Consider the following 22,487-nt stretch of genomic DNA (forward strand, 5'->3'; position numbering starts at 1 on the left):
ATTGCCCGCCAACGGCGCGCGGGGCCGCCTCACCGCGGCGCCGCGCCCGGGCGCCCTGAGGCGATGCCGCCGCCGAGGCCCGGGGGGCGGCTTGGCCCGGGGGGCTGCAGCCGGCCCTCGAGGCGGGCCCTGCGCCGGGGAGCCCGGGGCTTTTAGGCATTCAGGCGTTTAGCTTCAGCTCCATTCCAGGAGCGTGTTTCCTCCCGCCGTTTGCAGAGTTTGAAAGGCTGAAACGCCAAAAAAATCCTCCCCCCCCCAAAAAAAAAAAAGCCTTCATCCCAGATAGCGAAAGCGGTAACGAATTCGGCATTTGTATTTGGAAAAAATAATAATAAAGTGACTAAGCCTATCATGATTTTAAGAGGACTGAGTCATAACTGAGTACTTGTAAGCTGGCAGTGCTGACCCCCCCACCCCTCAGGCAAGAAGCCATTAAACTAATCGCTAATTTACTCCGTATTTTTTTCTTTGAGCAAACTGCTGGATCCTGCAAAAGTTGGGGAGTAAGTGGTGTGAAAAGTTGCTGTGAAAGCTGAAGAGAAGAAAAGGAAATAAATGATGTGCTCCTAAGGAACTTTGTGATTTTGACTTTTTCAGAGAGAAGGTTCAGTGAAGACAGAACAAGACTTAGACCATTTTATTTTTTAACGAAGACATTTCCCTCTTACTCGCTGAAGTGCAGCACTTCGTGTGTGTTCATGAGAGTAATGGGAAGGAGCTACAGTAAATGATTTTCTCTATCCGTTTCTGTCATTTCAGCTGACACACCCTAATCCGCTCCCTTTCTTTCTGTTCTAGCAAGTGTTGCTCCTCTGTCCTAAGGCAGAGACCCAGCAGTGAAAATAGCTGCTTAATATTAAAAGGGGGGRAAAAAAAGTAGAGGGGGGAGAGATGTATGTGGGGATTTTACATAAAGGACTTCATACATCTGAAACCCCCTTCTCTGCACAGGAGTCTGATTTACAAAGTAAATAATGGAGTAAAAAGAAAAAAAAATCCTTACATAGCTCATCTGGCTGAAGGCAAAATTCCCTCCTGCCCGCAGTCCTGCCTAAGTAAACGGACTGTGTTTGCTGGAAAGGTTGCTCCTGCAAATGGCTGAAAACACAAATGAGCACAGCCTCCCGTCTGAGAACCGGTTAACTTAAGTACCAATATTGCTAAAAGCCAAAACAGATTTGGCAGAATTGGGTTGTGGGCAGAGAGGACGCAATTGTTTTATAGTTGAGCAAAATTAATAACACCTCCAATTTTATCCTGTCTTAATACAGTCTCATGGTAATGTCTGTTAAAATTTTACAATATTTTGTAATATTGTAAGTTTGATCGTAATAAAATTCTTCAAAGAAACTTTTACCTGCTGGAAAGTTTCCTCCTCGGTTCTATCTTGTAATTCATTTTTGCCATTTCTAGTGGTCTATAATTGTATTACTGGTCACTACATTGCTCAAATCAGTTTTGTTTTTTTCTATCCTTTATGTCAATGGCCAAAGCACACGAGCAATATTTTGCCTTTTAGGCTTAAAATAATTGATACACAGAGAGAAAAAATATACAACTGCAGTGTTCTTAAGAGTCGCAGGGAGAGTGAAATAATGTTACTCACAGCATATTACCCACTTAACTATTTTGAATATTGATCAACAGCAGTGGAGGATCACGTCTTTGGAAATCAGACAGCCTTGTCTTACATTAGCCAGTGAGCTGAATAAAATACTGCAAGTCAGTTGCTTCCCCAATAGCAACTACTGTAATTCTCCTTAGCCTTCTATCCATGCTTGGGAATTGCTTATCTTATGATATAATATTACTACATCATAAGCCTAAGCAATGCTCAGGAGGTTGAGGGTTTGTACACTCGAGGTTCCTGAACAGAAGAAACCGATGGGCCCCTTTGAACTGTTCTTTCAGAGACAGAATGGAGTATTTTTCTGTTTATCAAAGGTTTATCAACGTCCACGTAAAGTTTCTTCATAGTGCTGAGAGCTTTAGAAGACTTTTCTTCAGAGGTGTAGCACTTTCATTCTCGTAGTTTCTACATGCAATAAGGGCTTTGTTGTTTCTCCAGTTGTTTTGGTAATGGAACTCAACCAGGAGGAAAAAACCCAGCCAACACTATACTGTGCACTGGGGCACCCAGACACAAAAAGCTAAGGTGGCTGCTGTGTGTTAGAGAACATTCAGAAACAGATTATTTATTTAAAGCAACAGGAGATGAAGGGAGCATAGCGATATCAATCCCGTGCCCACAGTAGCACCAAAATAGCGTTGTGAAGGAAGCTCTTTTCAATAGACACACAAAATACTTACTGGAAGCAGTCATCTTCCCTCTTGGACCTGAGGCAGGAGCTTCTGATGATGGTTCAGTTGGCTCCTTGAATTTCAGGTTCTCAACCAACCAGCCTAGTCTGGGTTGATATCAACAGAGATGTAATTGGCAGAGTTCAGTTACAGTCTCTCTCCAATATAATATCCACAGAAACCCGCTGAACTTTGCCAGAGGTAAATTTAGCTACCTTACAGTGCCCAGGCATACAAAAGGAGTTACATGTTGCGGTACCTGGAACAGAATTCACTGTTGAAGGAGGTCCTTTCTACTGCTAATGGCTGTAGTAAAACATCTGATGGCCCAGATGAAGTTATTTTCCTTTCTTTGCAGAGCTTGCTGAGGTATTTGCTGTCAAACCTCTTTTTTTTTTTTGGGATTGCTGCCTGCACTTAAATGCTCTGAATAGTGTTCTGCTGGATTTTCAGTCCTGAGGCTTTCCCAAGAAAACTTAATCTAAAACCTTGTACTTTAGAGTATCTTGACTACTGAAACATGCTTGCTGAGTAGTTAGAAATTCGTGAACTTTCTATGACCTGAAATTGCACAGGTTAGCAATAGGCATCTCTGTGTTTAGAAAGGGAGCTGAGACAGCACCAGTGCAGGAAAGGCTGTACAGTTAGAAGCAATCAGCAAAGTGACAGAGGATACCAATAGGAAGTGTTTTGTTCCWGAAAGCACTGAAGCACACTGGACTCCGAACGCCTTCTTTCTGGTAATAAGCTTTCTGGTAATTTGTAACATACACATTTAATTTGTTCATGCAAGGAACTTAAGCGTGAAATAGTTCAAGTAAGTCTGAAAGAAATTTCAAGTCTAGACAAGCCCTTAGTAAAYTGTGTGGATGCTTGACTCAGTGTATTCTGTTCCAATTATCTATGCAGACCTTTTGGAAGAATTGTGTCTCATCTTTCCTTATCTTAAGTATGAGCCTTCTCTCTTCTCATGTAATGCAGTCTATTTTAGGGCAATAGTTTCAGAAGAACCTTTATCTCACCTCTAAATTCCTTCTTTTYGCCATTTTGTTACTCATCACTGAACCCATCATGATAGAAACACRACTACATTTTTGTTCCCAGAGCCATACTGAGTTCCAGCAAGAGCCCATGTGGTGCTATAACATGGATTTAATATCAACAAATGCGCGGCAGGGCTGTGTGTTTGTCATCCATCTGGTAGTGGATCAACAGGGAGAAGGAAACTGCRTAGCTGGAACCTTAGTTTGTGTACGCTCTGTCTTGTACAGAACAGCAACAACACATTCCCATCTGGATTGGGGGTGCACCTACCTTCTGTGGTCTGAAAAATAGCTAAAAACCGGAGTTCTTAAAGGTGTAATTAGCTTCTCACTCATTAAAGTCATGGGAACAGAATGGTCATTCTTAATTTCTGTTTCCACTCCGTCTTCTTTCCTGCTAAGACTGCTCAAATAAAGGCAATTCATCAAAAGGACTGCAGCTGAGTTTAACAGATTAAAAGAAAAGGAAGTCAGCAATCCTGAGGCCCATTTCTATCTTTGTGACTATCAGCCATGTAAAAACTGTATCTCATTTTCCACTTGTCTGATGTAGGGATGACACCACCTTCTTGCTGAAGTGTTCAAAGTCTTCACAAATTCTACTGGATGAAGAGAGCCAAATTGTTATAATAAACATAAATAAAATGATATTWAAAAAACTCTTATATTTGTCTTGCTTTTTTTTCCCCCAAAAGAAACTTCTGATTGTTCAGAGCTCCTTTAAGACATATCAGTAACCTAAGAATCACAATTAGAATCTAGGCTTTTTTTTTCCTGCAAGTTAAACTGCTTCTCTGGAAGAGTACTAAAGGTTAAAGTCTTTCTTTAAATCCTTTAGACATTTTTTTTACCATTACTCAAGAATCTATTGAATCTGGAATGTCATATAGAAATCGTCAATATTTGKAAGAAAGCAATTTGATCCCTTGTGCAGAAAGACAGACCCTCAGACCTAATCTTCACAATTTCTGTTTTCAAGTTGAAATCTGAAATATTTACTGCTCTGTTCTCAAGCATTCAAAACAACTGCATTTCACACCATTGTGCAATTTTTCCTCGGGGTATCTCCAGGGATTTTTGTTATCTAACGTTAGTTTTACAGGSAGCAGCTCCTTGGCATGTTGATGCTAAAACACATGCGTTTAAGTGTGGGAAGATCAAATGGAGTTTTTTGTTAGCTACTTTGTGTCAGGCAAGAGGAGCTTTCCTCAGAATTTGGATTAGGAGCCTTTTTAAAATGAGGCAGAGCASTGTTTATTTTTCCCTGGGGTAGGAAGAAATCAGTGCTTCCTCACAAGAGGTAAAATGTCTTACAAAGATTACAGATGAAGTCTGGGGAATTTACAGGTGCAAAAGCCAGGCTGATGTTCTATCTGTTGGAGCAGAGATCAGTAAGATATACCCTTTCTGTACCAATCTTAAGTACGTATCAAGATTGCTGTTTTGACTGTGAAAATGAAAGTAGAAATTCACTCATCTCATACATTGTCTTTCATTTTTATGAAATTCCAGCACACCAATTTGAAAGAGCAGTGCAGCATTTAGGTTTATTTTGAAGCTATTTGAAAACATAACATGCCATTTACTAATAAACTACTAACGCTTCCTGAGTGATGATGCTAAAACACAGCTTGGCAAACAACATCCATGCTAAGGGAAGAACCTGCCAAACTGTGCTTTTAGCAACACTCACTACCACAGGTCTTCTATGTGCAAATGGTGATTTGCTCCCTTAATAATAGAAATATTCTTACAATAATGACACATAGGATACTCCAGGAGTCTGTAATAATATGARAGATGTCACGCATCCATTTATAGCCTTTGCTTCTGAAAGAGCAACAAATGGATAATGACGGGGGGAGGGTGGGGAAGGTGGAATCAAACAAACTTTTTTTGCTGAGTATTGAGCTACATTTTGCCTACATAATTCAGTTTAATGTTATGAAGCCATAACAGTGTTTAGTCTGCCCCCATTAAACGCTACCTTTGAAACCACTGTAAATTGGATTGAGTCTTTTATCACAGCTCCAAAAAGAACGTGAAAAATTATGCAGAACTGTTACGATTTGGAGCATGATGGAAAAAATGTGCATTAGCCATACAATATTTTATATTTCTACTTCAGTTCCAGCTGTTACATTTGGCTTCTGCCTATTAAAATGTCTGCATTTAGTATTAATGCCATCTTAAAATAATTACTTATTTCAATTTTATCAGTAAAAAAAAAATCAACTAAATCAACACACAAGTCAGACACTGATGAATACAATATTCTAAATTGAATTTATTTTTTCAGACATCAGTGTAATACATAAGCACATTTAATTAAGAGGGGGGAAATATAGTAACAAGCAACCAATTAACAGAAATAAAGTCTTTGAAATCTTTGTTCTATACATATGCATGAAAACTTCCCAAAGGCTAAGTAGGAGTTGTCAGTCAATATAGCAAGGATTTCAGTCATCTATATATATTTATATATAAAAAACTCATTAATGAGTTTGTCATAACCAAAATGTATTTATTTTTAGGGAAAAAAAAAGAATAACCATTACCTCATGCAGTGTACAAAGTCTTTAAAACAAATTCATTAATGCAAGTAAAAGACTAACTCCTTAGGCATTTTTTAAAACATCAAAAAAATTATCAAAGACTTTTACAAAATTCATCTCGTAACCAGTTTCTCAAATCCTTTCTTAGCATTGGGAAAGAGTCCTGTAACTTTCTTGCACTGCAGGAATTTATTGAAAGGTACTTCTTTCAATACAAGTAAATTCTTGTAATATATCTAGGGGTTCTCTAAATTACAAGAACTTCTAATGACATTAAGTGCAAAAATGTTTTCTTAGTGTTTTCCAAATAATGAGGTAAAGAGTTACAAAAAAGGGAGTAGCAGAATATCAACTGTATGTACACTAGATGGAAAAAAAAGAGGCAAATCTGAAATACATGGTTATGATGTATGACAAGCGAGATGTGAAAGGAGGATTGAGAGGGTTGGGCGGGCAGAAGGAATCAACAGTTCCCCAGTAAAACTTTAAACCAAAGGTCTTGAAATCCACTCAGCAGATCACCAATAGCTGAAAATAAAGAATGTTTATTAGTATATCTGACAAGCTGGACTCTGGCTGCACAAGAGTCACAATTATAGCCGACTACCTAACAATGCTGAGAATGTAAATGCTGCTTTAACAGCTGCATCACATCCCAACCAACTACACAGAAAGAGCCATCTAGTTACGAGTTCCTGACAGCGACAACAGGGCCACAATTAGAGTAGTAGCTTCCATAGTAAATAACATAATATATGGTAAACGAGACTGAGTTAGCAAAATGTGCTATAAAAGAGTATAAAAGTTTTTAAAAACTTTCTAAAAAGCTCCTCTTTTGGGAAGAAGGAATACTTGTCTGTGGCCTGGCACTCTTACAGTAACTAAAGCAGTTGTATCAGATTGCTGGTGATCAACTTCTTCCAAATCAGAGCTGCATTTGTAAAATGCCCCAGGGTGAATGACCAAAGGCTGGCCAGACAGTCGGGGAATTTTAATATCTGCAGCAGAATCAGCTGTGTTTGTAGAGGATGGACTAACATTTGGGTTAGAAATCTCTTTACTTGGTATGCAGAGGACAGTGTGACACAGACTAACATGCAATTCACAGTCCCTCCGTCTGGGTCCTAAACACAGCCCTAAGAATACTTAATTGTCTCCATTTTAAACTCTTCTCGCTGGGGAAGGTGTYCTGTAGCAGGCCTGATACGATCTGAGCTGCAGTCCCCACCAAGCCTATCAGATTTTTTTTTTAATCATTGGTTCCATGAAAAGACATTTTAAACTTAAAGGTGTGCGTGTTGGGGATGGGAAGCAGAGGTAGGCTATTAGCTCAGGTAAAAATCCAAGTTGCTTTTCTTCCGGATTACTGAACCCCAAGTAATCATCCTGAGATAATTGGCTTCTTGATAGCAGATGTGCCCAGTACACCCTCTCCCCAAAACACGTACTGGCAGGGGTGACCACTGTAAGCCCCAACATAAATGAAGCAGATCCCAGCTTCTAGTGCCTGAAGGGGCTGGGAAGGACATACTCTTGGTTAAGGTTCACCTAGAGGCTCCTCCTGCCATTTGCCCCCCCCCACTGTAACCTACTCAGCCGCCTCCCACTGAACTGCATCAGTTTCATCTGCTTTGAAGCTCCAGGCAAACTATACCCTTTCCATCCAAATCCTCCGATCTTCAAGTTCTTCGGTAGTTTTCATCCCATTCTGTGGCAGGTTTTGAAATCTAAGCAAAGCTTGCTCCTATGTTATGAAAAGCATTGCACAGTTTGCCACCAAGGGATGCAAAAATCATGTCATTTTCCCCAGATTTCAGAATTTGCAATGCTACCACTCCAAGCCCATATCACTCCGCYGTTATTCTTTAGCCACGTAGCAACATCTGAAGCTTAAGAGTACAGTGGAATTATTTGCTCAACAGGCTGATCTGACTTTCATTCATCAAAAGCAATATTCTCTTTGAACACTCACGTGTTCCAGAAATCTGATACTAACAACTCAAAAACATACTGTAAATTAAATTTAATGGAACAAAAATTCAAGATTTATAACAACRTCCAAGTTCTATTTCATTTTTTCTTAGCAGATGCTTTTGAACTCCTCTGAACTGCTCTGTAACTTCAAGCTGGATACTCTATACTCTGCATTCTGTCTACATTATCACCTTGGCCAAAAATTCAATGTTATTTTAAAATAACATCAACAGAATAAGATGTGCATGGAAATGCCATGAACCACAGAAGTAAAAGACTATGCAGTAACATTCAGGAGGGTGGCATAACCTCTCTTGCTACCTCACTCTTTATACAGTAGTAGAGGTTTTTTGGAGCTTCTGTTTTCGTTGTTTAACTTTCAACATAAGCTCAATCCAAAAAAACACATTCAGCTGTACATTTTGAGGCTTCAGAAAACACTTTCTTTTGTTTCCATTTTAAAAGAAAAAAATTAAGGTTAGAAAGAAGCAATTAAATACAACGTTCCTTTGGAGTCCGCCCTCAAAGGCTGGTTATCTAGAAGTAGTCATCTTCCTCGATCTTGATGTTTTTTTGTTTTTGTCTTTTTCTTTTTGTCATCTGTTTTAGGTTTCAATGCACAGACACATGCAGACACACCAGCAATTGCTTTGGGTAGGTCTGTTCCTTTGTACCACTTATTTTTCTCCTTATCATAAACTTGGACTGTTTTGGAGAAGACCGTTTCTTCCCAGCTGTAGCCTCCAAGAATATAAATTTTGCCTTCCCAAACAGCCACCCCTGACTCACTGTTTGCTTGCAGCAAAGGAGCAACTCTGGTCCACTGGTTACACTGAGGGCTGTACGACTCCACACTCAGAATGTCAAAGCGGGCCATCGTTTCTATGTTGTCGTCGCTGCCTCCAATGGAATAGATATGGTCCTGTAAGGTGCACATACTGTGCCAGCCCCTGGCAGTGATCATTGGCCTTTTCTCCTCCCAGACATCTGTGCGATAATCATAGCAGAGCAGATTTTTTCTATATGGGCCAATTTGGTAATCGTGGCCTCCTGAAATGTACACAAATTCCTTGTAGACTGTTCCAGCATGGCCATAAGTAAATCTAGGACAGGCAAACAAAAAAAAATTCCATCTTAGTACTCATGGATTTTACTGAGATACCTAGCATTTAACAAGGATTGATACTAAACAAGAGAATTAACAGTAACTGAAGACAGGAGAATCCCTAATCCTGTTAGTTACCCAGTAACTTTTCTCTACATTCATAYTGCTGGCTGCAGAGCGCTAAGGTACAACCATCACTTTTTAAGGCATCCTTTTCATACCTGTTCGCTACAGAGCGCTAAGGTATGACAATCACTTTTTAAGGCATCCTCTACAGTGTGTCATACAACAGAAGTAACCCATCCTGCTCTAGTTGGCATGGCCTTCTCTCCCATTTTCCTGTTCCAGTGCTCGGGTTGGATCAGTCTGAGAGGGCCTGAGAGGAAAAAATCCACATCTCAGCAAGGGATTCTATGACAGAAAGAGGAAATAATCATGATACCTGTCAGACTGAATAGGAGCAATTAACCAAGAAAAAACAACAAGAAAACTACTACCACCTCCCCCTTCCACAGCTTCAGGATCATGAATCAGTTCTTAATCACCAGTGTTCACAGCCCAGTTTATTTAAAGGCATGTTACATTCAATGTCCTTTTCATGAGCTACCTGTCTGTTCTACCACTTCTGCTCTACAGGTTTTAACTTCTTCAGTCACCTCAGAACAAGTCAACAGACCTTATTAATCACAGGTCATGAAATGAGACAAAATAACCTGGTAGAAACCAGCACCATGCATGCTGTTTCCATAGGACAAAGAGAAAATAGCTTTGATTGGCTATAATAAAGCCACAACAGATTCAGTTCTTGAGGCCATTCTTAACTTTGCATAAGGATATTTCTGACCAAACCCTTTTGAACTCAAAGTAGAATGCTAAGATAAGGGACAATCTCAGCTTCTTTGAACACATCCTTCCTGCACTTTTTTTTTTGTCAAAAACTGTAGCTGCAGCACCAGCCATGACAAACTGACTCGCACATTGATTAAAAAAAAAATCCAAACAATTTAATCCCCACAGGGCTGCAGAGCAACATACACATCATGCTGCAATCTGCTACCATCCTTTGTAGTCAAGGACTCAAGATAACTCAACCTCTACAGCAGACAAACCTGTTAACATTGCTTTAGCCTGGAATGCTTTTGAACCATGCCTGAACAAGCTCAAAACTGAATGTGGAGAACCTTGAGCTGTAACATGTAARTTTGTCTCAACTACACAAATTGCACCATAACTTCTTCCATACACATAAAGTACCAAGCACTTTGTGCCAAGGGAGAAGGTAGAAAAGAAAAGCAAGAAAAGCCACACTTACCCTGAAAGCACAACACTTCTGAGGAAAACTAAAAGATATTTATTATTCTAGAGACCATGACCAAAGTCTCTGATCCCCGACCAGTGTCRGAATCAGATTATTTGAATAAGCTCCTGCTACAAGAAACAAAAATCCTTGACACACTTGGCTTAAGTATGTAGTGTGCCCAAGACAGACACTACAGCTGTAAAGGCTGCAATACCATCCCTGGGGAACTTGAAGAGAAGACTTCAGAATTCTCTCGCTTCTTAGGCACTTGCTTCAGAAGCTTAAAGGCAAGATTTAAAAAACAAACAACAAAAAAACCCACCCCCCAAAATAAAACACACACACATCAAAACAAAACCCCCTCAAAGATAGCTACGAAAAGCTACCCAAAAAAGGCATTTCAAAAATTCTGTAGCTCACAACCTGCCTARCCATGGAGGCACCTAAATCCTGCTCAGTGCTTCCACGAGACATGAAATTCYGTTGGCATATGCATTCCACCTTTTGCACTCTCCAAAAATACTATGTGTAATGCAGATAGGCTCCCAATTCCTGTCTCTGATAGACTACAAAGTAGAGCAGCATCCAGCCTCCTGTGGCACCCAGTCTGACTGACACACTCTTTGTTTCTCTATGCACACAGAGGGGTGGGTCTGAGAAGCTAGACTACCTATCTAGGAAACAGGATGGATGACCTGAATTCTTTTCCTTTCCCAAACTGGGTGAGATTTTAAACCCACAACTTCTAACCAACAAGCTACCTGGAAGATGTGCAGTACAGCACACTATGGAGGCAGTGAGAGATAACACATAGTTTTTAAAAGGCAAAACAAGAAGAGTATGGTGACACTGAGTCCAACACATAGCAGAGGGTTATTGTGCTGCTAAGAGCAATCTTATCACATTCAGATTTTTTTTTTTCTTTTGAAGAACTTCACTGATCCTGGGTGACGTAGGCTAAACCTTTCCCTATACTAACAGGGAGCAGAATTCTATACAGGTAAGTGGTAGACACTTCCTCTTAAGCCCACGCAAGCAGTCTAATATAGACTGCTATAGAAAAAGTTTTTCTTTTTGCCTTTTCAATAGGTACGTCCAGTGAATGACAACAGTTAAAACAGTAACTTGACAACAGTTAAAACARTAACTTGAAAAGGCAATCATATCTGAAACATCAAATTGGCTGTGAACTTGTTATTTTGCAATATAGGGAGATTACCCGTTGAAACAGGCTAAGATGCTTTCACTTGGACTAACAGATGAAAAGCTGCACATATTACACTTCGGATTAATAGAAAACCGCCTGAAACTACACAAATTTAAAACAATCAAAAAGAATGCTTTCTGTAGGCCATGTGGTTTAAACAGTGTCATTTCTAAGTGTGCAACAGAACACGACACTTCTACACAACAGGCTCAGCCATTCTCCAAATGCATGCAACAAGTATTTTGGCAGTATCATCTATAGGGTGAACAGAAAAGACAGAGGCATTAAGGAGAAAGAAGTTTCAATTCAGAACATACCAGAGCCAACCATCAATTTTGAATAACCTTCCTAKGCATAATGCTGCAAAAATTACAGCTTCTGTCACAGTAACACCATTCCGTAAGCTCTAGAAAAATCTCGGATTTATCTTCTTAAGCAGAATGAATACCACACAGAGCCCAAATCTATTAAAACTTTGGGAATCCTCGACTACAGCTGAAGCCCAGACGAGCTGTGATTACTCAGAATCTTAAGAGTCCACCTGTTGCAACCTTGCAAGATTATTCATGATACAACCAGTAGAACAGCTACCATCATTCATTAACCTGTTCCAACACATTTCCTTGTACAACTGTTCTCAGTTATTCTGCCAGACTTTAACCTAGAGCCACCCAATTAATTTCACTGATGGCTGCAGCACTCTTGTTAAGTCTATTCAAGATGAGAACACATTGCASCAGCTTCCGCTCTGCCAGGCTAGTCAGCTACTGCTACTCCCCTCCATACTGTAAATTGTGGCAGCAATTGCTCCCAAAGAGACAAGAGGAATGGCTAAAAAATATAGCACTTCTCTTAGGAACGGGAAAGATATCCAATAACCATGAACCCTTATGAGATTCATGCAAAATTCACTTACAGCAGACTTGGACCAGCTCCATCATTTAGATAGCTTGGCTGAAGTTTTCCACATTAAGCATCTACCTCAGGATGTGCTGTTTTCTTTTCCAGTAAGATAGTGTTATTTCAGTCAAAACAGCTCAGCTCCTTCCAAAAAAAGTGGTTAAGGAAAACAACACATTGTTTTGACCACACTTGGGGGTGGGGGGGGGGAGTCTGCAAAGCTCTTTCTCTGAGGAGCGTTATTGTTCCTGTGCACAGTAACAAGGACACAGAATTCGGAAGTGGACAGGAGGCCTGTCTATCAAGGATGCAACCATTGCTTCTCCCCTGAAAATCTCCACACACATGRCAAGCCATAACTCTTTGGAAAGAAAAGAAAATCCTTATCTGTACACTGAATAAAAACTTTAGCATATATAACTTCTGAAAACCCTACCTCACACAGCTCTAACCAAGCTACATACAGACCATCACCACAGAACAACATGTGCCTACACTCCAAGGAATAGTTTGCCATACAGCTGCTGACTTAGAGCAGTCAGAAGCAACACCAGAGCTAGGGGCAGAGTGCCTTCCATGACCATACACTTAAGAGGACCAAAGACACTCCCCACCACACACACACCCCTTCCAAAAAAAAAAAAAAAAGAAAAAAAAAAACCCTGCAGATGTTCCTTCAGAGAGGACAAGATATAAAATGCGATAAACAAGAGGGATACAGAGGGACATGTTTTCTGATGGGACTATCACAGTAAGGCGATAAACAAGAGGGATACAGAGGGACATGTTTTCTGATGGGACTATCACAGTAAGAAGGCATAGGAGGCATAGGATTGGACCCACTAATTCCTCCTGCATGAGAAGGAACAACTTGCTGCTATATTAGGGCTGGGGAAGATGTCATTTGGGCAAAGTGAATGAAAATCAGTATGAGAAACAAAAGCATGATAGCAGAGGAAACCACAACAGAAAATGAAAAGTATGTTGAAGAGAAACAGGAAGAATATGCAGAAGCAATTGTAACCAGCATGCATTCTCCTGCTCTTGAACAGATCACAAAATTCCTCTCATCCTTTCTCTGCTGTCAGCAAATACACCTGAAGTACACCAGTCCCACTGAAAGTACACCAGACTGTCCCACTCCCTTCCAGCAGCTGTCCACATCTGCTAMAACATACCTTTCTCCTTGAGCTTGTAGCATTAGCTTGTACCTGCTTTCAGAAAGATAGTTTCTAACACCGACCTCAGCATCGATCTTTGCCTTTTGCAAGCTGAATAGTTATTTTTGTTATTTTCACTTTATTTCTTCTGTATGTTTTTGAAAAAAAATAAAAAATGCTACTAACAATATGTTGGCCAATGTAGGAGTTCCCAAACAGGAGACAGAAGGCTGAAAAGCCACAAAATTTGTGGGTACTAAGTGTCCACSAAGATGTAACTAAAGATGTATTAGCAGGTAAGAGAACAACTATAGGGAAAATGGGAAATTAGACAGTTCACCACACAGCTGCACAAACACCTGAGCTGGCACTAGAGAGAATTAGCACAGGAGCAGGACAGAGCAGGCAGGCAGAGACAGGATGCAGGACTATTTCTTTGGAGTACAGCAATAGCTTAAAATAATGACTACACTACTAGCTTAACCCTGTAGTTTAACAGCCAACCAAGATGATGTAACTGAGGTCTATCCTACAAGGGGAATATTTGCTTGGCAAGCCTGATTAGTTTGCCAGTCTAACCAAAAATTAGTCATCATCCCCTGCCTCATCAAGTGCCAGAGCTGCAAAATTCCCAAAGCTAACACATAGGGAGCAGTAGGAACAGACAGACAAGACTGTAAACCGTCTGAAAAGGGACAAACCGGTTGGCTTAAGCCAATCATGCAACCTTACCCAAAGACCATTTTTATATGGTAGAAGGAGGAAAGGAAAACAGGCAGGAAAAAAAAATCTAACCTTGTTCTAAGGCAAGTGTGTTTTTAAACAACATACAATGCAGTCAGGCCACATTTACATTTCTTTGAAAAAATGTGTTTGAAACAGCTGTGCTACAATTTCTGAGATGTTACTGGAATCTCACTAGTCACTCTCATATGCAGCTTTCCAGGGAAGATGGTGATGTGTAGCCTCAACTGCCAGATCTGCCTACACGAACAGAAGAAAAAAAGCATCCTGCTTCTTAAGAGCACTCAAGCCCAGCTGCTAGCCTGGATCAGACTCACATTGCAGCACCTACCAAAAATAGAACTGGGTAACAGGCTTCTGTGCCTTTACTCGCTGCCTAGAGCTCTGCAGCTCCGCAGCTAAGGGAATAAGGGAAAAAGACTGAACTCTAAAAATCAGATTGCAAGTATCTTTTTGGTGATGCCACTAAAAGTCAGCACTACTGCTGAAGCCACAAGTTCCAGGTATCATGAAAATACCACTCATACAGCCAATATCCCTGTAATTCTCAAGAGCATGAAATAATTTTCAAACAGCTATTCAGATGTYACAGTGTTATCCTGCTAGCCTTACAAAGTCACCACCCAAATGCCAATCCCAGGTACAAGTAATGTCCGAGGCAGAGGGAGGGAGACTTTTGCCAAAGATATCTAGTATTTGTATACAGGTAAATTTGGAACATCTGCAACAGCCAGTATAAACAGCCAAACAAGGACAAACACCTTACAAGGAAAAGGACCACAGCAAGGCAACACAGTAAGGCCAAACAAATTCTAAAAGCCTTTGCTCAAGATGTAAACAGGGCCTCTGAAAAGACTCAGCTCTAAGTGACTTCTGGAAAAATATTAAGACCTGGACAGCAAAATTACAAGGCCTCTTCCTTTCCTTCCTTCAGATGTACCTTGGTACTGAAACCAAAATCAGTCAACTAATCAAGCTGATATGAAGCACACGGCCTGGAAGAGATGGCTGCTTAAATATCACTTATATGGTATGTTACTCGCYGATACAATGTTGGTTATTTTTCCTTTTGCTTCCCTCCTCAGGATACTCATTTATCTGCTAAAGAAATCACATAAGCTCCCTCCACCACCACTCTTCAAACACAGGATAACTTTCCAAACTTATCTTTATTACCTTGGCAAACCTGCTATATAGGACCACGTATCCTTTTGAGGACTATAGGTCTCAACTGAAGAAAGCGCCCCATTTTCATTCCTGCCACCAACAGCCACCAGCATGTCAGTAATAGCTCCTAGGTAGAAATCTACACGACGTTGTCTCATGGAGGCAACCTGTCAAAAAAATAAATAAATAAATAAAAACACACACACATGTTTACATCTTCAAGCATCCAGTAAGCAAGTTGGCTTAATGTATATGCATGTTCATGATTGAGGATAGCTGTTTTTTTTCCCATTAATTTGAAAAAGAGAGCTACTGGTTTTGATCTACTGTATTCAAAAAAAAAAATACCTTCGTTTCTTTGCAGTACCATGTTACACAGGACCCTGTTTCAAAGGGGAGGGGACAACAGAAAGCATCCAAGAAACAAGTCACTCTATAAATGTTTYAGTGGTACATAGGTCACAGATAAAAGTATATTGGAGGCACTCAAAACCAGAACTGAATTACAGAGGATTATTGGCTCAAAAAGGCAGGAACAGGGTAATATTTTAGAGGTTCTGCATCTGCAGCAGGATTTTACAATATGACTGGAAATGAATAGCTTGTTCTAGAAGACATACGTCAAATGTCGATTAGCTAAATGTCAGAGGGATTTTTCTTTTKATATCAAATCTGATTTTGATTTATTTGTGTGTGCTACTGCTTGAAAAAGATGAACTAAGCAATCTCTTCTGTAGGCAAACTGTAGCACAACTCTCAGAAGTGATCTGAAAGAGCTGCAGTTAGGTGCTGAACAGGAATTTCAACTAGATGCCTAGTTCCTAAGTGAAGCTGAAAATTTGCCCCAAATGCTTTCCCTGCATGTGTAACTAAAGCATTCACACAAAGGATTCAAGTAGCTCCTTCCTCATTTAAGCAAGTCAATTTCCCATTTGAAAACATTGTTACATGTTGACAATACATTGTTATACATTGTTACATGTTGACAAGCAGCTTCCTTCCAACAAAAAAAAATGAAGAACACACTCCAAATATTAAGGACTTTAAACAGATACATAATACAGCTCAAGTCTCACCTTTATCCACTGGTTACAGCGGGGATCATACCTATATAGGAGATTTGAAGCTGCATCCCCTCCATTGTCTCTTGAAAAGCTGCCTCCAGCTATGAAGATGAAGCCTCCCAAGACTGCAACACAGTGGTGACTTCGTCTGGCTGGGAGAGGTGTTTCTGCTACCCATTGCCCCTTTCTGATGTCCAAGAAACAGGTATCATCACTCAGTTCCAAGCACCGTTCGGAAACCTCCCCGCCAACAAAGAGGAGCCTTTCCTCGCTAGTTCTCAGAGCGGTCCGTTTGTTCTGCAGCACTGGCTGAGCAGTGACATTATTATGATAGTTCACTGCTTCCTCTATAAAACCCTCACAGTTTGCTTCTTTGGGAAGAAGAGAGCAGATAGCAGGCTTGACTCGATGGAGAAGATCACTTTTAGGTATTAAAGGAAAGTGAATGTTATCCAGAACCTGGTAAGCCTCATTCTCCCTTTCTGGGTACTGGGTAAGCCACTGCAAGGCAGCCTGCAGCAAGTCRTGCTCACACTCCTGCTGCACATTGCTGCTGTCCAGGTACTGGCACAACTTCTGCATGGAAACATTTTGCAAGAAGTCTGGGGTGAAAGACAGTGTGCCAAAGTTCTGCAAGATGAAAGAATCAATGTAGGAGTCAAGGCGCTTCAGGTTGTAAATAGARGCTAGTTCTTGCAGGTACAAATAGTTCTCCTCACTGACTTCATTCTCAAGATACTCGCAACAGAAGTCAACCACTTTCCAGATCTGCAGCAGGTGAGCCGTTTCAAGCACGTAGTCGATATTGCCGCCATCTAAAGACAGCTCACTGCCATACAGGAAATCTACCACAGCCTTGAGACCAATATATGAGGCTCCAAAAAGTTCAACCTCTTTTTGATGGGCTTCTCGCATACCAATAGTGAACATAGAGTTGAAGTAGTCACTGCAAACAGCTAGGAGGTTCCGATGGGCAGGCACTCTCTGTTCATCTACCACAAGGACAATATCACAAAAGAGGCCTCGGTGCCTCTGCTCATTCAGACTCTGAAGAACAAGAGTAGAGTGGTCATCCCATCTGTATACCTGTGATAAACAAACAGGATCAGATTGATGCTTTCTTTAGCAAGGGAAACTCCAGCATTCTTGAAATGTTTTCTCAAGACAGATATTCACATACAGGACAGAAAGGTTATTTGTGCTGCAATTTCTGATTTGAATCAGTTGGCAYGTGACATACTACAAGCCTAAGCTCACTTTGAAGGACTGGCACAGGTTCTACCCCTTCCTACTGTATCTTTCTCCMTAATGCCATATCCAAACCTCCTCTCTCATGATTTATAAAACCATTATTTTCTGAAACTGTTCCACACGTTGTTTCAGATATCTTGCTAACATTTCCTTTCTTATTTGTTCCCCAAATGACTTTTTACATAGTCCCTCACAACCAAGCTACACACTAAATATTTGGAGTGGGGGAGACACATGCACCCGTGCACCAATTTTCATTCAGCCCATGTATTGTTTGAGTTAGGGCTTACTTGACAGCTACCTCCCCTTAAATCTTTTCAGAGCTCAGCATTGGTAAATTCATTAGAGTAAATCCCCATCTTTCTTTCCATATTATTTCAGGCATGCACACTGCATTTAAAAAATAGCTGTTTRTTTATGTGCAAAGCCACACAAGTGGCTAACTTATTCCCATATGACTACTATTTGCTTCCAGAAACCAAGGTAGTTTTTGTTTTAATGAATTCACCTAGATATGTATTTTTTAAAAAGGGAAAGATGCCCTCAGACCATGTCTGCTAATTGCCCTTCTGGGACGCTTCTGGTCCAGACATTCTTTTCACAAGCTCTGAACATGCCATGGAGCTTCTGAAGCAAGCAGTGTTTCCTTCTTTCTCACAGACTCACATTACCAGTCTTAAAAGAACCAACCTGAAAACATTTTGTTACCCCTTTAAATGTCCTGTAGAAGACATACTGAAGTGACTGGTCATTCCAGTATGTCAAGTGATAGAGGTTTTAGGATCATCCTTCTAAAGGAATGGAATGCTAGTACAGTTAGTTACCTTGTGATCTCTCTCAATAAAAGCCAGGTTAAGTTAAACACAAATACATAATTTTAATTACCAAATTCAAAACAGAGATGCAGAGCCTGTAAGAACATGCAACAGAAATGAAAGGGAGTGAAACGGAAGCACATCTCTGTGTTGCAGTAAGTTAGTTTTAAACATTTCTGGCTAYAGGACTCCAGATCTTGCCCAGTCTCCCATTTGCACAAAGACAGTTCTGACCCCAAAAGGGTGTCTCAGGCTACATCCGTTTCAAAAAAGGTCATGCAGCTGACCTGAGTTTTCCTTAAGTCTCTCAGTCATTCAGCCTCTCCTTCCCCAAACCATTGCTTGTCATTTACTGCTTTAAAAATCATAAATATGTGTTTCCAGTTTCCCAGGCAGACAGTACACGATTATTTTGGTCTAGCGAAGCCATCAATGGGTTTGTTAACTCATTGGGAGACTTCCCTATACACCTGGACAAGAAAAGTTCAAATCTTAGAGCCAAGTTTTTTTCTGCTGCATGGAAACCTCTCTCTCTCTGTATAYGCATTCTGTGTACATAATTTGGTAATCATACTTCTATACAAGATGTCCAGGATTAATGCACACAGTTCACCACCGTCCAGACACAACGGCAGCCAATCTTTCTGAGCTAATACCAAGTTTGGTATTAGCCCGACCTCCCATGTCTGCCCTTTAACAGTTGACGGTATAGTGACAGGCAGTCTGCCAAAGACCAGATCCACATCAATAACCAAATGCGCTGTGACAGATAAGGGTTAGCCAGGATAGCAGCTTTCCTATTATACAGAGCAAGACCTGTTTCTACAACATGATGCACAGAGAGACAGGCTTCTGCAGCAAAACTGAGCCTACTGATTTACTTTCAGGATCACGTCCTAAAACTCCAACAACCCTAAATACACACCCGGCAGGTTCAGAAAGGGAACATGACCACTCCCCAAGGGCCTGCAATTGCTCACCAKGCAACTGTTTCCCCTGCAGCTAATAAATAATTGATTTTTTTAATTGTTATTAACACCTACGGAAATTTGATTTTTCATCCTCTCCAAACTGAAAACTCAAAGGCTACTTTATAACAATCACATTGTGCTTGTTGACTCTGGGAGAAGGGCAGGGGGGTAGCATACATCTAGGCCTCTGCCTGCTTCTTTGTTTAGGGTTAATCTACAAAGAAAGTTTTAATGAGATGCAATTTCCCAAACGAATGCCCTTAACATTATATCCAAGTGGTTTCTCTTCAGTCTGGCTTATGCTCTTTTCTAAACAACGGAGGCTAAGCTGCCAAAAAGCCTTCTTTCAGAGTAACTGCATACACACAAGTATACAGAGTTAAATCAGTCTAGAGAGGCTTCAACAATTTTAAGTTTTCTGGACCAAAACTCTGAGTATGCCTCATACTTCACACCAGGGTCTCTAATTTAAAACACATTGTATAGCACTAGCCAATGAACTAACTTCCACTGAACAATATAATTGCCAGAGAACCACAACATGAAAAAACAAAAATGTATGGGCTTTAAAAATTGTGAAGATTTTATCCTCTCTTTTAGCTTGAGAAATGCTGATGTTATGCAGGTGCCCAAGCAGAGGCTTAGAGGTGGAGGAGGCAGGAGGAAGAATAAACATGCTGAAGACAAGCCATACATTTCTGGCAATAATGAAGAAAGTTTTTTTAGTGTACGAACAGGTAATATCAACAGTTCACAGCACCTCGTTCTGAATTTAACTTGAGAGACAAAGTTACTGGATTAAATCAAAACCCGCATTCCTTCTCCTCCTTTTAAATAGTTGATCATCTCTCTCAATATTCTCTAATACTACCATCTTGCATAATAAATTACATGAGAATGTAAGAGTTGCTGAAGATCCCCATTTATTTAGCTGGCTGTACAGTCAGCAGTACAATCCTGACCACAAATGCTTACGACAACTTGTAGTGCTAAAATCCTTGCTGCCCTGTACAACTGCTGCCACTTCAGAAACCATGCATAAAATGATTACTTACAGGACCAAAAGGACTCRGAATGTATTAACATATTTGAGCCACTTAGCCATTCACTCAGAGAGCAAGAAACATATGATAGTTACACATTTCAAAACCAAGACAAATTTTACACTAAACAGCTTTCTCAAGCTAATTATATTTTGTTGAACAACTCTGGCATTAACCAGTAATTCTATGTTTAACRGGTAGTGACAGCTGCTGTCTCAGCAAGAAGATAACACAATGCTGTCAAGTTAATTAATTTTTAATGCGATAAATTATTATTACATTCAGACCGAACCATTTAAATAGTAGATAGGATCAGCACTCAGGAAAAGATTATACTGGAAGGGATGCATTTAGAAAATAGTTCTTTTTATCTTTAAACATTTGTTCTTAGAGCTGTAAAAATTCTAACTTCCCTTGGATTCAAGTATCTAATTTCYTTTTGGATTGTTAAAAGAGTATCATTACTCCTCAGGGAGGTGAAAGAAAAATGAGTTCTGTCTCATTCAACTTTGATAAGACAGACAGGCACCAAATAGTTTTGCTTTTCTAACTGTAGTAGGTAGAGGCTTGCTCTGCAATGCCTATAACCTAGTGCTTACACTGTAACAAAAAAAAGCAGTTTTCACTGACACCAAACAATATGAATATAATTACTGCTGATATTAACATATTTTAAATGTATGCTGTCATCCTGATTCTGCATAAAGAGGTACTTAAGATGGACTTCTGTGGATTCCCAACTGAGATCAACGTATTTGTGCTGACAGAGATCCTAGACAAAGAAAATGAACCTCACAAACCTAAGAAAATATCCCACTGCGTTCACAGGATTAACTATGGTTTGTTGGATCATGGCTCCCATTCCATACAAAACAAAAGGCTAGGTTTAAAGAGTAAGCCTAACTCTGCTTCTGTAGCTAGCTTTAATTTTATGAGATAGATCACTATGTAAAATTTCCAACATAAAAAAATTTCACTTAATGACAGAATTTCTAAAAAACACTGTGTTGAAACGATGTAGGTTTCTAAGTTATGAATCACAATGAGCAGAACCCCATTTTCTGCTACTTTTGTTTTTAAACAAAACATAGCAAACTCATATTTCAAAAGTATTTGAGCAAATAGATTGCTGGGTTTTTTATCTCTTCTAGAAACTCAGAACATTCCTCACTTTCCTCCAACATAGCCCATCTAAAGGAGAGTCCCAGTCTCAAAAACAACAGTTATTTTTGTAACTTGTTGTTGCAGGCAACACAAGAGGTACAGACCTTTGAGGATTCACTTATCTTGTGTGGGCGACAAATCCTAGTTTGCCGGGTTCCCTCCATGATAGGCTGATCCGCAGTAYGCCTAGAACAAAGGCAGAGAACTTGTTAGCAGCACACGCAAAGTGGTTAAAAAGCCATCTTGTGCAGGATAAACAACAGAAACACTTAAAAAGGCCCCTACGTGCTGATCTACGGTTTGAAAATATTAGGATTAAAAATAAATAAATCACGTACAGATAGATTTTTTCAGCTCCCAGATGGGTTTTGTTTGCTCACTTTTTTTTAATGCTTTGTTGTGCCAACAAGTTCAGCGCACGTTACTGTATAACCAGAGATCAGCACACACGTTATTGCTGCTACCACGCTACAGAYACGGGTTGTCGCTTACTCCTAGTCCTCGTCAGAGCTGCGAGGGCCAAAACCGCTTCCTTGCGGCGCTGAGCAGCGTCACCCTCCGGGTCTAGCGGCCTCCCGGAGCGGGCGCCCGGCCCGCAGAGCGCGGGGGGGCCCGGCGCAGCCGCCCCCCCACTTCACCTGGCGCGGCCGGCGCTACGACCTCACCAACGAGCTGGTGCCCCTCATCCGCGCCGGCGACGCCGCGGGCGCCGTCAGCCTGTGA

General features: G+C 40.5%; 1 protein-coding gene across 1 annotated transcript; it reads right to left on the bottom strand.

The window, feature by feature from the left end:
• Window positions 1-5,607: 5,607 nt before the first annotated feature.
• KLHL36 (kelch like family member 36) lies at window positions 5,608-22,384 on the bottom strand. The gene is made up of 5 exons (XM_085306404.1): window positions 22,257-22,384; window positions 21,869-21,950; window positions 16,533-17,606; window positions 15,466-15,623; window positions 5,608-8,976 (listed from the first exon to the last, which is right to left on the bottom strand). Exons 2-5 carry the CDS (start codon window positions 21,926-21,928, stop codon window positions 8,421-8,423), a joined length of 1,848 nt encoding a protein of 615 aa, XP_085162530.1. The 5' UTR covers window positions 21,929-21,950; window positions 22,257-22,384; the 3' UTR covers window positions 5,608-8,420.
• Between the last annotated feature and the right edge of the window lie 103 nt (window positions 22,385-22,487).

Source organism: Rhea americana, unplaced genomic scaffold (genome assembly GCF_003343005.1).
Source record: "Rhea americana isolate MKP2758 unplaced genomic scaffold, rheAme1 scaffold_24, whole genome shotgun sequence".
Lineage (NCBI taxonomy): Eukaryota > Metazoa > Chordata > Aves > Rheiformes > Rheidae > Rhea > Rhea americana.